The sequence below is a fragment of the Cyprinodon tularosa genome, unplaced genomic scaffold, assembly GCF_016077235.1.
Source record: "Cyprinodon tularosa strain WSP-4 unplaced genomic scaffold, ASM1607723v1 ctg51, whole genome shotgun sequence".
Lineage (NCBI taxonomy): Eukaryota > Metazoa > Chordata > Actinopteri > Cyprinodontiformes > Cyprinodontidae > Cyprinodon > Cyprinodon tularosa.
The window spans coordinates 1141531-1156996 of record NW_024039241.1 but is presented as its reverse complement, the minus strand read 5'-3'; the positions used below and the strand labels follow the sequence as shown (position 1 = coordinate 1156996).

The window sequence follows — 15466 nt, the reverse complement described above, 5'->3', positions numbered from 1 at the left end:
CAGCTCAGCTTGATGCTCAGAGAATCCTTCCAGGGGGGAGAAGGTCCAAAACCTCCAGTTTGCAGGATGACTTCCTGCTGAGAGGCAAAGACAAAAACAGCAAGATTAAAACTCAGGTAGACAAAAACACAGTTTGACTCAGCAAAACTCAGCTTGGCTAGAGTACCCAAAACTGGCACACATGCGTCGAGGTAATGGCAGTCAGCAGCTTAAGAGACCTCCGGTAATGAGGTAACCTGGTGGTGGAGGGAAAACAAACAAAACACAATCCACACAAACTGGATTCCTAACAATACCATTGTCATCACATTGTGATCCATTAATTGATTTCTCTTTGAAATTTAAACACCCACATTAAGTTTAATAAGTATTGGCTCGTATGGTCATAATTGTTGAAAGGCTGTTACTCCTCTACTGATCGATGCAACATGATCTTGTCCCATCATTCACATGTTGTGTTCACACCATCAAAGTGACTCAGTGACTGTCTTCATGAATGTCCATGCATTTCGAGCTCCCCTTTGTCAACATAATTCAATTCAGTTTATTTATAGAGTGCCAATTCACAGGCACTTTGAAGGCATCCCCCATGCCAAGCATACTTGTAGCGACCGTGTGAAGAAAAAACTCCCTTTTAACAGGAAGAAACCTCCAGCAGAACCAGGCTCATTATTAGCGGCCATCTGCCGAGGCCAACTGGGCTCCAAGGAGACAGAAGCAAACATACCGAAACAAGCAGAGATACAAAAGGTACAATAGTAGCCATTCAAAATTTCCCCACCTTCCTTGATGGGCCACTAGCTGGTCCTTGGCTAGTCCCCTACAATTCATTTTTAAACATCTTAAATATTCTTTCTGTCATGATTTATGGACATTAAGATCTAAAGAGAAGTGCTATCTCCTGGTCAGACCCTGTAATTCAGTGAAAGGCTGCCATTCGGCTGGCTTTTGACTGAGAAGGGCCATTTTGGCTGCTACTGTAACTGTTAACAAGCTCCACAGGCGGCCCCATCCAGGAAACACGCAACCAGGCAGATGAGCTCTGAGCCAGCTCCCATGTCAGAGGATGAAGAGAGCACACACAGTTAGTCACATTGAGACAAACAGGACTACACTGAACATAATCAATATAGTATGTGTCTATGCAGCTGTCTGGGATTGATTCGAATCGAGTTCCGCCTCTGTTCCCATGTGTTAATTTTTTCAATTCAATCTCCTTGCTGACACAGAGAAGGAGTCATCGTGGCTGCTCAGAAATTGCTTGGAAACATTTACGTGTGACATCAACGAGAAGAGAGGAGGGAAAAAGAGCAAAATATATAATAGAACTTACTTGCCTCTGAGTTTCCATTTAGAAGAATTCAAATAGAGAGCGTAATGTCCGCTGTGCATCATTTGGATGGAATAGGAAATACTAAATGGCCTCATATTGACACAAGCACTCTTCCAGAATTCATTTTTATCACACACACACTCTACACACATGGCTGTGTTTCTCACACACACCCAGATTTCCTCCTGCAGTCTCTGACTAATGAGGCCTGGGGCTGGAGATGGTTCCATCAAGGAACTTCCCCCCTCTCTCTCAAACATGCACCTGATTGATAGCAGTGATTTGACTGAGAAAAGGGAAATGGGAAATTGAAAAATGGCGAAGGAAGATTGGAAACAACGTGCTGATTATAAACTCTGCACAAGAAACAAAAGGCCTTTTTCCCTGTGCCTCCTCTCTCGGCTTCTGAGGTAGCAGGTGTAAGTCTGACAGGTGCCTGATTGAGGCGCGCAGAAGACATTACAACTGCAAACAAATAGATGTGCTTAGTGTCCCAGGATGCAGTTAACGTTTTGGGCTGATAGAAGTGATTATGAACATATGAGCAGAGGCAGTCGAAGAATGGGCACAGGTGTTTGGGAGAGTTGGGTCTGGAAAGAAGCCGTGTTGTTGTTGCAAAGATAATAATCCGTCCATACAATTAATGGCCTGTCATTACCAAGGTCATCAGGCTTGGGGGATGTACTTAATATGTCTCATATTGTGATAATAGAGTTTCTCTCTGCTGGAGACAAACACACAGGAGGTGTATGATAACACATATTTATCATCATGAAGAACAAAAAAAGTGTAAAATCAGAGTGGCAGTCATTGAGTTGCAAATCCACTAAATAACAAAATAACCCCAATTACCTCAGCGCCATCACTTTTTTTTTCTCTCATTACTTGCAGTCTCTGTTTATGATCTCAAATTTCAGGTTAGGGAAAAAAAAAAAACAGGACTTTATAATACTGGAATAAATTAGCCACCACGCCTCTCTGGAGAGGTTTTGTGTGTTCCATAAACCTGGGAGGGAGGGAAAGAGGGAGTTGGCCGATGCTACTGTGGTTTAATATTCTCTGAGAGCTTCCAGACAGTGAGCGGTGGTGCAGCAGCTGTCTCTTGACCCTTCTGGACCCCCACTTACCCCTTTTGACCACCTCCTCTCCACTGGGCAGGCTGCAAGGATGACGAGCCTGTCATAGGCTTCTCCTAATGTCCTAATTACCCCACACAACCACAAATGCACACACCCAAACACTCACAATGAAAATGAGTTTGTGTGTATTGGTGGGTATCTGCTCATGCAGATCTATACCCAGTGACTAAGCAGATATTGTGCATTTCAGAACTGCTCTTGCCCCTTGGACCATTTCTCGTCTTATGATGTTATAACCACAGACTGCATTGTCAATCAGGATGTTTTTCTTTGATTGATAGCTTTGCATAATTGGGGTTGTTTTAAACCACCAAAGTCAATATTGTACAATGAAATTTTGCTGCAATTCCTGCTGAAAGGCTTTTATGATTTGTCTCTTCCTGCTTTGAACATCTAGAGAGTGAATTTTTCCTATTTTTTCTTTGAACAAAAGGTTGCCAAATATTTTCTGTAAAACTTAGATCTAGACTTTGAATAGGAGATTCTAAAAGATAATATGTTTTGATCCAAGCCATTGCGTTGTAGCTTTAGTTATATGTTAAGGGACATTGTTCTACTGGAAGACAAACCTCTGCCTCAGTCCAAGACCTTTGCGTCCCTATCAGTTCTTCTATTCCCCCATTATTGATTGTATTTAGCTCCATAGATCTTAACATCAGCTATAATCATCAACTTTCCTGCCTCTGCTGAAAGAAAGCTTCTCCACATCTCCAAGCATCTTGATGAGCATACTTCATTGGTATAAAGTAATGTTAAGCATTTTCATCTTGTTCTACAAAGCAGTTTTGCAAATCAATTAGATATTTTAGATATGTTCTTACCCAACCAGAGCATCTTATCCCATATGTTTCCTCTGTACCTTTTTTTGGTTCTAGAAAACTACCTCCCTAGTTGGTCAGTTAAGGTGGACTGGTATGTCTTAGTAGCTTTCCAGTTGTGTCATACCATTTCCAGGGGATGATGGTGTGAACTGACTTTCAAAGTTTAGGATTTTTTGTTTTACAACCTAATCTTTCTTAAACCGTCTCTACATCTTTATATCCGATATATATACACTGTATTCCTCTGTCATTTGTCATTCCTTCATCCACCTCCAAGGTTTCTCAGAACTCTCTACCAAGATTAAATCACACATTAGTTGAATCTTCGCTAAATGAAATAGGTTGTATTCTATTTTATTAAAGGCTATCAGTGTATGATGACTAGATAAAATGTCTCCCATTTGTAAAAAAAAAAAAAAAATTATTTTCCTTCCACTTGAAAATGATGCAGTACTTTCCACCATAAAATCCGAATGAAAAGCGCTTGCTTCTGTTGTAGCACTGTAGCAATGTAGTTCATTGTGCAGAAGTATGAATACTTCTGCACAATGGACTGTGAGCAGATATGCTTTCAGAGATTAGTGAGAGCAAAATCACACTTTCTCCCCCTGAGTGTTGTGAAATTCTCACGCAGGATACCACACTATAGGTGAAGCATCACAGTTTTACCAGAATAGCAGAGATTCTTCCCTCTAGACTTACTTGGGGTCTTTGATGCAAAACACTGTGTGATCACTTTGATCCCAGCTGAATCAGAGCATTAGTTTCTCTCCTGTTGTAGCGAAAGGCAGCTCTCCCTTTAAAACTTTCTTGCCTCTGCAACTAAGGCCGAGTTAGGAAAGAAATACACACAAAAACAAAACAACACATGAATAAGTAGGATTTTGAATGGGTTTTCCTTTGGCTTTTGCCTCTGAAGAGAGAAACATGAAAATTTGCAGCGTCACCCGAAATAGATCGTCTGAATGAGATGTGATGTTTCACTTCGCCAGACGTTTGACGGGAATCTCTTTGCTGCTGCTGTTGCACTTAAAGTCCATGTTCAGCCAGCTTGTGTTGTTAACATAATCGAGTGGATTATTGAATCTGCAACAGAGAAAAAAAGATGTTTACTTCTATCAAAAAGAGGAAAAAAATTGCTTTTTGATTTATAGACCTTTAAGTTTCTGCATTCCTCTCAATGAACATGACTTAAATATGTGTCCCTTTAATGCTCTTCCTAACTCATTTAATGTAAAATGTAGACAGTATGCCTGCGTTTTACAGCAGTGTTGTTTCATCACTGTACCTTGCGATAAATGTGCCAAATTGAATCCCGAGGAGTGACAGACTTTGTCTTTTACTTTGAGTATCAGGTGGAACTTGGCACCTATCAGGTGAGAGCATGCACAGCAACTTCTTGGCATCTGAGCTGCTGGAAATGAGCTAAATCTTTCCCTTTTTCTTCATGCAGCTGTAAAAGATGAATGTGAACCTAACCTGTGGGAGAGATGCCATTAAAGCTTTCTGTTATCTGTGTTTTTTTTTTTATCAATTGTAGACATTTTCACGTGCTGCAAGTGACAGAGCACACTGATCGGTCTTTTGTTTTCAAAAGGACTCTGGAAACTGATCTGTGTCGACTTTAGCCTTTAATTTGTTCCAGTCTTTATTTGTTTGCAACACCAAAAGCCTCTAGCACTACACTGAAAGGAAACTGGATAGCAAAAAAATTCAATATATCCACCTTTTCTAACTCCTGGCATTTTCAAAGGATTTCCCCTTAATCTCCCAATATGGAGGCTCTCTTCAGCAGCACATGTCCCTCTGGCTTTTACACTCATTCAAGCCAGACATCGGACAAAGCGCATCACATTAACAGAAAGCAATTACCCACCTCTGAGGGGATGTGTGTAAAATCTCCTTTTTGTTCCAGTTTATCAAGCAGAAACATGCTTTGCGTCTCCTGTAAGCCCACCTGATTATTATGTCCTGATTGACTCTGGGGAGAGTTAATCTGAGTATTCCCAATTGTGCTTACAGGTGAACGTGTGTTGGGATATCTTGTTGCCTGTTTCGCTTTTGACTTTATGCCACCTGAATGCTGATAATAATGGTTAACTGATCTTGTTTATGTTTCTGTACTAAATCCAGGATTTTAGAAGTGAAAATCTATTACAAAGATTGTAATCAGTTCTTGTTCTAGGTTCTGCTCTTGCCATCTTTTTTAGTAAAAGTCCATAAAGTATGAGTTGGTTTAGAAAGTTGAACCTAGCCGGAGATGAACTAAAGACAAAGGACCTTCTAGGGCCTTAAAACCCCTCCATACTCAGTAACACCATTGGCCATTACCAATTTTACTTTATAAACCTCTAAAGTGTCAGCTGCATTGGAAAGGTAACCTGGAATTGGTGGTAAAGAACCCTTACCACAATTTTCTTAGGTATGCCTTACTCGTACTATGTTTATCTCATTTTGAGAACTTCCCTAATGCTTTATAGTATAGATCCAGAAAAATATTGAATATAGTCCTCAGAGGTTTTGATCCCCCCAGTGGTGTGGTTGCTTTTTCTTGTTGCAAACCCGCCATTGTATAACAATATAAAGGTGTTCTATTAGATCTCATTCTGGTGGTTGTGGATGCCATTATAGGAGAGCTAACTATAAACATGCTTAAAGAAATCAGCATGAAAAATTTGTTATTGGTGACCTTATACATTATCTTTCAAAAATTTGCCATCAGAGGGTAGTAAAATTGTTTTTAAAAATCGGTGAATACTTTTGGAACAGTAGCCAATTTGGCGATTGAATTAAATCACCCTGGGTGGAGTCTAACGCATGCCAAGTAAATATCCCCCAGACCATTAAAACACCATGATTAATGCCAACTGATTGATGATTGTGTGCTAAATTTAAACTTTCCTATCTTTGCAACTTCAAGCTAAACTTCTTAGAACAAAGAACCAGATATTGCAGCCACAGTTTCCGGTTCTTAGGAGAGAGAAGTGGCCCGTGATTTTTCTGCTGAGTTTTCTGCTGCTGTAGCACATCTTCGTCAAGGTTTCATGTTTTTTGTTGTTGTTTTTTTGGCATTAAGAGTGGGTATTACTATAATGCTTTAGTAACAAGTGCTTATTAAAAAACTGTTACCAACCACCTTAATAATAATAATAATAATACATTTTATTTGAAAGCGCCTTATCACAACACCCAAGGACACTGTACAGGCAGATAAAAACATTAAAAACAGGGAGCTAAAAAGTACAAGCATAAGATGCCACAGAAAACAAAACAGCAGGAAGTAAGATAAAACCAAAGGAAGAAAAGGAAGAGAACAATATTGAAGTGATGCGTAGGAACTAGATGGGATAGGACTGTCTGAACAGGAAAGTTTAAACCATTATACATTGAATTCTAAGCTATGAGATCAGCAAGGCATTTTTTGACAACGAAAATGCTGCTCACTTCATATTGTCTCTGTTTTAGCACTATTCTCTCTAAACCCAAGATACAGTATACTCTGTAAATCATAGTATACCAGTAGGCAACAACTGCAAACGTACATTAAATGACAAAACCAGCTGTAAAACATGTTTGATGCTAACTCTACAAACAGATGAAAACACACAGTTTTGCAGCTTGCTTCTACATTTACTGTGTGTTTGCACCTGTCACCCACCTTAATAAAGCTTTGACTTTGGTTTTATACACCATAAGAAGTTAAAAAGCATGAGGTTCATTACCTTCTTATATCAGCAGTAAATGTTTCCAAAATAATGTCAGAATGTCTAGTCACTTGAAGGGGACCCTCGTGTACTTCCACTTTTTAGTTATGCTGAAATCATTGGCACTGCAAATCACCCTGGTAACTTATAGATAGATAAATCCTGATTGCTTGTTAATAAGAACATTCTATGGTCTCCAGTATGAATCAGAACAGCCTAAAATCAGTAAAGGTCAGACTACAAACATAAAATTCATGAAAGCCTGAGAATCCAAGCATATGCTGGTAATAATCTCATAGTATGTACTAATGCAGAATCATATATTCCATCTTCCTGGAAGCACAATGTTTATGATTACACTCTTTGAATAACTCTAATAAGGGCTTGAAGAAAGTTATGCACGGGAAAAAAATTATATTTGCTGCGTGCACTTCAGATATTAGGATGGCTTGTTTCCATTTTTCCTGTGAGGTCATGCTTTAATCGATGAGAGCATCAAGAGGCACATTTAGATAAACTCTGAAACTGAGCAGATATATAAGTAACCTCTTAACTTCATTATGTAAATATGCCAAATGTTTCAAAGTTGATTCTACCTTCTATAAAGGACTGAAATTAATATCACAACTATTTAAAGATCATTCTTGATGTTTCCTCTTTTTTTGCATTGGGACACAAAACACAGTTTAAGACCTTAAGAACAGGAAATTAACAGAGCTTCTGTTTTTACAGAGGTAATACTCAGCTTATCAATTGGCTGTGATTAGCTTAACTTGGCTACTGCTTATTAAGTTTTGTTGTTTCTTTTTGGTTCACCAGAAGTTGCATTTACTAGACAGTTTTCTAAAACCAGGTAACTTTCCATATGACTTTGATAAATGTTCTTTCATCAGATGATACAGTACTATCTAATTTGCCTAAAACACTCATTTACTGTAGCATAGGAAATCATGTTTTGTTTTGTTTTTTTAATGGTGGGTTATGGTGACCCTTTGCTCATACAGTATTATTGCATATTTAAGTGTACTTGTCGATTGAAGGCAATGATCATTAAGATGTTTTAGTTTATGATCTAATTTTTCTTATACATGTTTTACTATAGCAAGTTTGCAGTAAGTTTTCAGCAACAATAATTTTACCTTATTGTAGGGATAGGGTTAGTTCATAGGTTCCTAATTCTGGGTATAATTAAATAGGGAAATCAAACATGTTTGTATGCTTTTTGGGAGTGTTTTATTTTTTATTTTTATGGATATATTGACCTTTGTCAATATCTTGAAAAGTGTAAAAAGATATATATTTTTTTTATCTAAAATTACATAAAAACTTCTATACTAATGAATTGTACCTCCTCAGGAAAAACATTAACAATCAAAATTCTCTAATATAATCACTACCCTGCAATGTATCACATTTTCAAATGTAACTTTTTAGAATTTTATTTATTATTATTTTTTTTTTCATTAAGGGGTTATTATCATGAATCTAAAAATGTATTTGGTTAAAAGTAAAGCAGTTAAATTGGAAGTAACAGCTTAAAGACATAAGGTCTAACACTGTCTTGGTCATTTCAAGGGAAGGGGTTTAGACTGTAAGTGTAAGGGAAATTTTTGTTTCAATGTACATTTTAAAATGATAAAAACTGAAACTGACTTGATATATTGGAGACTGTTTATTTCTTTTTGCAACTAGGGCTGATACTCTTTGATCGGTTTCCTTTGTGAAACTAAGCTGACCTCTGAAGTAGCCCGTGTTTATTAGGTCTGCTCTGCAGGAGCTCACATCTCTGTCCGATTGAAGAGAAAAAGTTTAAAGCCCACCTCTGATCCCTTCTAATTAAATGAAAACACAGTGGGATACCCACAGTAAGACTGTGTTCTTCCAACCACATGCACAAACACAGTTTTGAAGGTAACCAATGTGGGTGTTCTCAACAGGGGAACAACAGCTGGAACAACACAGAGTTCCAGCATCCAGCTCTGCAGCATTCTCTTATGCAGCGCAATCACACACCAGGCTGACATTCAACACACTGCAATTCATGAGCATAAATATGCGATGGAATGTTTTACCTGAAAGAGGGAACTTTAATTCAAAGGCATCACTCTAGTACTCAGAAGAAATGTTGCCTCATTAGTGTTACCCCACTGCTTTTACTGAACAGCAGTCATGAAGAGAGAGAGGCATCGTGCCACTCTTACCACACAGACATCTCCTCTCCAGAGATCTTCGTATGCCTCAGCAGATGAAAAATACTGCACATTGTTATGGATCCATTGGCATGGCTACAGGTTTAACGGAGACGCTTGAATGCCAAAAATCTAGCCTTTCAAATGCTCACAACGAGCCAGCCACCAGCAGGTAAATGTGACACAACTGCTGCCGGAGTGCTGCTCTGTTTCTGAACATAAAGCTCGCTCAGTGTGCAGAACGAGAGGACGATAAGCACTGGGGTGATATTTAGACTGAAAGAAAAGGTGAGGAGACAAGGAAAGTCATCATTTGGAGGAGGGCTGGCCTGTTGCCTTCATCTGGCATGATTGGCAGAATGGTGCATTGGGTGCACTTGCTCGAACGCTATTACAAGCATTTCTGTACATGTCTGTCTATCAGTACTGTAAAAGCAGAGCGACAGCCATGACATCTAATCACAGGCGAGCTGGTGCCTCATAACTTTAGCCTAATGTGCTGAAGGTACAGAGTAGCAAAGGAAGAAGGGGGCCAACACAACCGCTTCTATCACTGCTACTATTAATAGCCCCTTCACAGGCCACTGACAGGAAGTGGATCATACCGAGGGGTTAGAGATTGTGTCCCCCACTCTATCTCGAGCTCCTGTATTTAGACATAGGTCTCAGTTGACAAGATTAAACAATGAGGTATCCTGGTATCTGTGTGATTCATTTTTCTGGGTTATACTTCTGACAGAGTAACATAAAAAGAGGGCAGATAGTCTACATGTACAAGATGATAATGAGTCATTTACATAATGTTGCTACAACATTATAATTACCTGGCAATTAAAGCAGCTCAAAAGCCTCATTATGGACTGTCCTGAGGGCCACTAAGACTGGGACAAGTTAGATTGTCATCAACTCTGTTTTCTAAATCAACCATTGGCATCATTATGTTGACTTGCACTGCTGAAAAACTAGAATGCATTGTAACAGGATTTTGTGTTGATGGACCAAAACAAAATACTTGACACAAATGAAGGAAAATGATAAATAAGTTGAACCTTTTTTAATCAAATAATAATCTTATTATTCTTGTTGTTTTTTTTTAAAGCTATTAAACTCATTACCTCTAAACAAAAGGTTGAACCAAAAACACAAACAGCTATTCTGTAGTAGAATTAAAATGAGTATCAATTTAGCTCTTCTGTGCAGGAGTGGTTGGTTTGTTAGAGACCATTAGAAAACAAGCAGCATCACAAAGACCAAGAAATATAACAGATTGCTCAGAGACATAGAGCTATGGGAATACAAATGAAGACCATATCTTTCCAGTTTTCTTTAATAATCTTAAGAACCATTTTTCCTTTTACCCCATGCTTATATTCTACTCTGTATTTGTCTACAAATAAATTGATTGAAAATAACATTAAGACATGAAAAGATTACAGTTTGAAGTTTCAACTGATAACCATATTAAAAAAGGCCTAGCATATTAATGCTTTTGACATTTTTTACCTAACTTTTTTTTTTATCCACACATAAAACATAAGAAAACTAAGGCATATTGCAGCAGACACAAGGACAATATTAAATATTTCTTTTTTATCGCGTAGCATTTGTCAGTTCCACTTCCCAGTCCACGAGGACTGAGTTGACATACTGAAAAATCCACAAAAGAACATAACAGAGACATGTGTCATACTTTACACCCTTATTATACCTGCAATGACAAGTGAGACGAGCAGCAGTTTCAATATTTTACCACTCAGCTTCCCATTGCTCACAGTCTAAGTCAAGAATCTCTTACATTTTTGGGGAAATGTCAATATAATAAAATGTTGTGTGTGAAATATAAAGATTTGGACTTCTGGGGGTGGTTTGAAGGGAGGGGAGGGGTGGGGCAGGAAGATTTCTCCTGAATAGCAGACAATGAATGATGGAGCCTCTCCCAAGGGTGCAGGCCCCTGAGCTATGCTGCAGGGACTCAGGAACACAGCAGTCTTCCATGCCCTGCGAGATGCCAGTTTTTGGTGGGCACCGTTCCGAATGGGTGCTCTTCTCTCCAGGATACGCTGCTGGGGCCCCCAGGGGAGAGTCTACAGGCTGTGGCGATTCCATAGTAGGGTTGGCTGGAATCTCAATCAGGGACATGAGTGGGGAAAAAACTAAGTCTTTACATTTATTCTGTTTCCTTGGATCACTGCAAGAAAGCAGAAACAAGTCCTTAATTTACTGAGATCACACACAGTCTCTGGCTGACTGCAACCTTTTGTATATTTCCTAATTGGTGAAAAATTACAATAACAAGGCTTGAATTTAATTTAATCTCCCACAATTATGGCAATGTTTAAATATGCTTGTAGACTGTCTGCTCACAACCTTTCTTTTTTCTTTCTTCTGCTCTCGTCCCCGGCTTCGCTGCAACAACACAGGAGCTGCTGAAACCGTGACAGGTACTTCTTCTTCTCGCTACCTGCTGTTCATTTGGAAGTGCTTGCTTCTGTGCATCTGTTGATTGGCTGTCCATCCCAGTCTGCTCATCTGTCTTTGTGAACATGGCTGCTTATGTTTGCATTATTGTATTGTAGATTTCTTTTAGGGCATGAATTTCTTTTCCGTTAAATTACCCTTTCATCATATAGTGTAACTGATAGTTTTGAATTCCTCTAATATTTCTTAATTGCCTTTTTTACACAATATCTAACAGCAATACTCATCTATTACTGCTGTTTAGCCTCTCCAAAAATATTTGTCTGCACTGTTTCCATTCTTAGTCACATAGTTGATCATTACCATTTTTCATTGATGATCATTTTTTTCACTATATTTTATTTAAAAAAATGTAATTCATTACATAATATATCAGCACTTAATGGAAACTGAACTTGAATGACTCTATTTACAATGGTAAGTAATGCTGATGGACTCTCTGTTTTAAATTAGATTTGGAGACATTTGCTTTCCAGCAGCTACTACTTCTCCAAGATTGCATTACGTTTGCCAAAACTCTTTGGTTAACTTAATCCTTAAAGTTTTACTGATTAAAACAAAAGCAAAGCACTTGAAAGTACGAACAGCTGACATTAAAACAACTGAAGCCAAAGGAAAGTGCAATACATGACTTTTAAATTTCTACCCTGTTAAGTTCAATCATCTAAAATATTGAAATAAAACTGAACTCCTATTAAATACTGAGCATCAGTCTGAGCATTTTATCATCAACTTAAAGTAATTTAAATGTAGAAATATTACATATATTTGTTGCGTTTTTTTTTTATTAATATATTTTTATTAGCTAAAAATGGGCAACTGTTTTTTGCTGTAGGTTATTGAGCAGCCAAGATCATATACATATTTACTTAATTACATAAAACCCCACTTGTTCATATAGCATACTATAAACAGCAGGTACGTAGGTAATTCATATTCTCACAAGGATGACACATACTTAATGAGGCAAAGGTGCAGCACTCATACATTATATTGCAAAAAGTATTCACTCAAATTGCTTCACCCGCATATGAGCATAAGTGACATTCCTTTCCTAATCCATAGACGTTGGTCCATCTTTTGCAGCTAGAGCATCCTTAGTTCTTCTGGGATGACTGTCCAAAGGTTGAGGATTGTGTTTATACTGTAAGAATTTTTGATCGTTCAACCTGAAGCACATTTGTGTGGTCACACACTGATGCTGGGTGAGAAGACCTGGCTCTCAGTCTCCACTCTTATTCATCCTAAAGGTGTTCTATCAGGTTGAGGTCAGAACCCTGTGCAAGCCTAGCAAGTTAATCCACACCAGACTGCCATTCATGCCATTATGGACCTTGCTTTGTGTACTGGTGCACAGTCATTTTGGTATGGGAAGGGGCCAGCTCCAAACTCTATCCACAAAGTTGGGAGCAGAGTTTTTCCAAAATGTCTTAGATTGCTAAAGCATTCAAGATTCCCTTTTCCTGGAACTTTTCCTGCCAAGCCCAGCTCCTGAAAAACAAACCCAACAACATAATCCTCCTTCCACCAAACTTTACACTTGGCACTATGCATTTGGTCAAGTAGATCGCCCATTAGATTTACAAACGGAGAAGCAAAAGTCGTCATTTGAGAGAGTGCATCTCCATTGTTCTGGAGTCCAGCTTTACATGACTACATCAGATGCTTTACATTACATATGGCGATGTATGGCTTGGATGCAGCTGCTCGAACATGGAAACCCATTCCATGAAGTCCTCAGTTGTAGAACTAATGTAAAGGCCACATGAAGTTTGGAGTAGTTTAGTGATTGACTCTACAGAAAGTTGGTGACCTCTTCGCACTGTGTGTTTCAGAAGCCACTGACTTCGCTCCTGTATTTTACATGGCCTACCACTTCATGGCTGAGCTGCTATAATTCCCAAACACATTTTCTTATGATTCAGCTAAAAGCTTTAAGAGTGAGAAAATACCATGACTGGATTTGAGGTATAGGTAGCATCCTTTCACAGGTTCAGATCCTCTTGGAAATCCACTGAGCTCCTGAGAGTGCCCCCTTCTTCCACAAATCTTTGCACCAACAGTCTGCATACTTAGGTGCCTTATTTTATACTTGTGGCCATGAAAGTGATTGGAACACATGATTCCAGTATTTGGAAGTAAAGGCAAATACTTTTGACAATATTGTTTTTACATTATGTACAAAAGCACAGTTTTCATGTCTTACATATAAAGATGCATATTTCAGCACATTTCAGCATCTGCATATAATGTATATGCTACGTTTAGGCTGGAGGAAAGGTACAACAATGCAACAATGCATTAATATGTTTAAAGAACTTTACCAATATAGAAAAACTGTTTTGTGCTTGATGGATTCTTGACTGCAGTTCATCCGAAGTTCATAAGAACTTAAGTTGTACTGTCCTTTGATTACCTGTAACCCTCTTCAAAAGAGGTGGAACACAGTGAGAAAAATAAGGGAGGGGTTTTAGATTTCCCAAAGGTCCCTTCTGTGATATTGAACTAAAATATAGATATGAATAGGTTGATTGTTTTCGCTTTTTTGATGCACTGATGCTTTACCTGCTCTCCGAGGGTTAAGTCTAAACTTAAATTACAGTATGTCTCAGTTGAGTTGTAGATTATTCTCGATTGAGGTTTTATTTCCCACACAGCTTCTTTGCAACTCTCCAAAAAAGATTTTACCTAAAAACTTATATAATGTGTTTTTTACAACATAAAAGTACATTTATACTTTTCATGTATAAACCCCCACTTGCTCAATGAATTCAGAGGAGAAATGTCATCAGTCTGACCTATACCTCCTATTTCACTAAGTGAAATCAATGGCTTAAACTGTGGCAGGGCGTTTGTACTGCAGTGTTGGAAAACAATAATCTGAAAATCCGTTGGCATGTAGGATGTAAGGTTTGTTTTACTAAAAGCTATTGACATTAACATTCTAATGCACAGCTAACAAAAAGTAAACAAAAAAAGAAAAGTGTTGCTGCGCCAACAAATTTCTTTTATTCTAGATTTTTTTAGTCGACGGATGATGATCTAATAACTGTAATATTAGACAGATATAACAGCATAACATTCAGAGTTATGTTTCCCAATGGTTATTTTGTTTATTAAGTAAAAGAACTGTCATAACAAACCTGATTTTGAATAAAAAAGAATTGCCCAGTAAACCTTATCACTGGGTTTACCTCCCTCGGAGGCACCAGCTGCCCCTAAGCATTTTCAATAAGGGGCAATGACTCTTATACGTTTTGTTTCTCAGTTATTTGGAATTACAATTAAATTATTGTTGTTTGAATGTTTTTAAGGCTGTCTGACAGTAAGCAGAATTTATCGTGCCACCGAAGAGGTGTGCTTTGATTAGAGCGCGCAATCCATGTATGAAGGCCTTAGTCCTTGACGCGGCTGACCCGGGTTCAAATCTATCCTGTGGTCCTTTTATTCTTTGTGGGGAGTGGCAGCCTAGTAGTTAGGGCATTGCGCTTGGAATTCAGAGGTTCTGAGTTCAAGCCCACTTCCCCACAGACTGCCACTCTGGATCCCTCAGCAAAGACCCTTAACCCCACACTGCTCCCAGGGTGCCACACAATGGCAGCCCACTGCTCCCCACGGGGATGGGTTAAATGCAGAGGTGAATTCCGTTGCTCTGTACTTGTGACAATGTACTGACAATCGAAAGCTGGGGGGAAAAAAATATATATATATATTATCTAAGTCATGAATAGGCAAACATTAAACCATTAAACTAAATATGTGTTGCTATGTTGCTTTTTATGAAGTGTTAGTTTTGAGCCTG

At 38.5% G+C, this 15466-nt stretch overlaps 1 protein-coding gene across 2 annotated transcripts in view; it reads left to right on the top strand.

The window, feature by feature from the left end:
• cadm1b (cell adhesion molecule 1b) overlaps positions 1-15466 on the top strand; it is a 280976-nt gene that overhangs the window by 181550 nt on the left and 83960 nt on the right. The window contains exon 2 of one of the 2 annotated variants that reach the window (XM_038303433.1): positions 11607-11627. The exons of the other annotated variant lie outside the window; for it this stretch is intronic. Within the exon in view, the coding sequence (XP_038159361.1) occupies positions 11607-11627 (21 nt within the window). The remainder of the gene's footprint in view (positions 1-11606; positions 11628-15466) is intronic. 2 annotated transcript variants of the gene reach the window in all.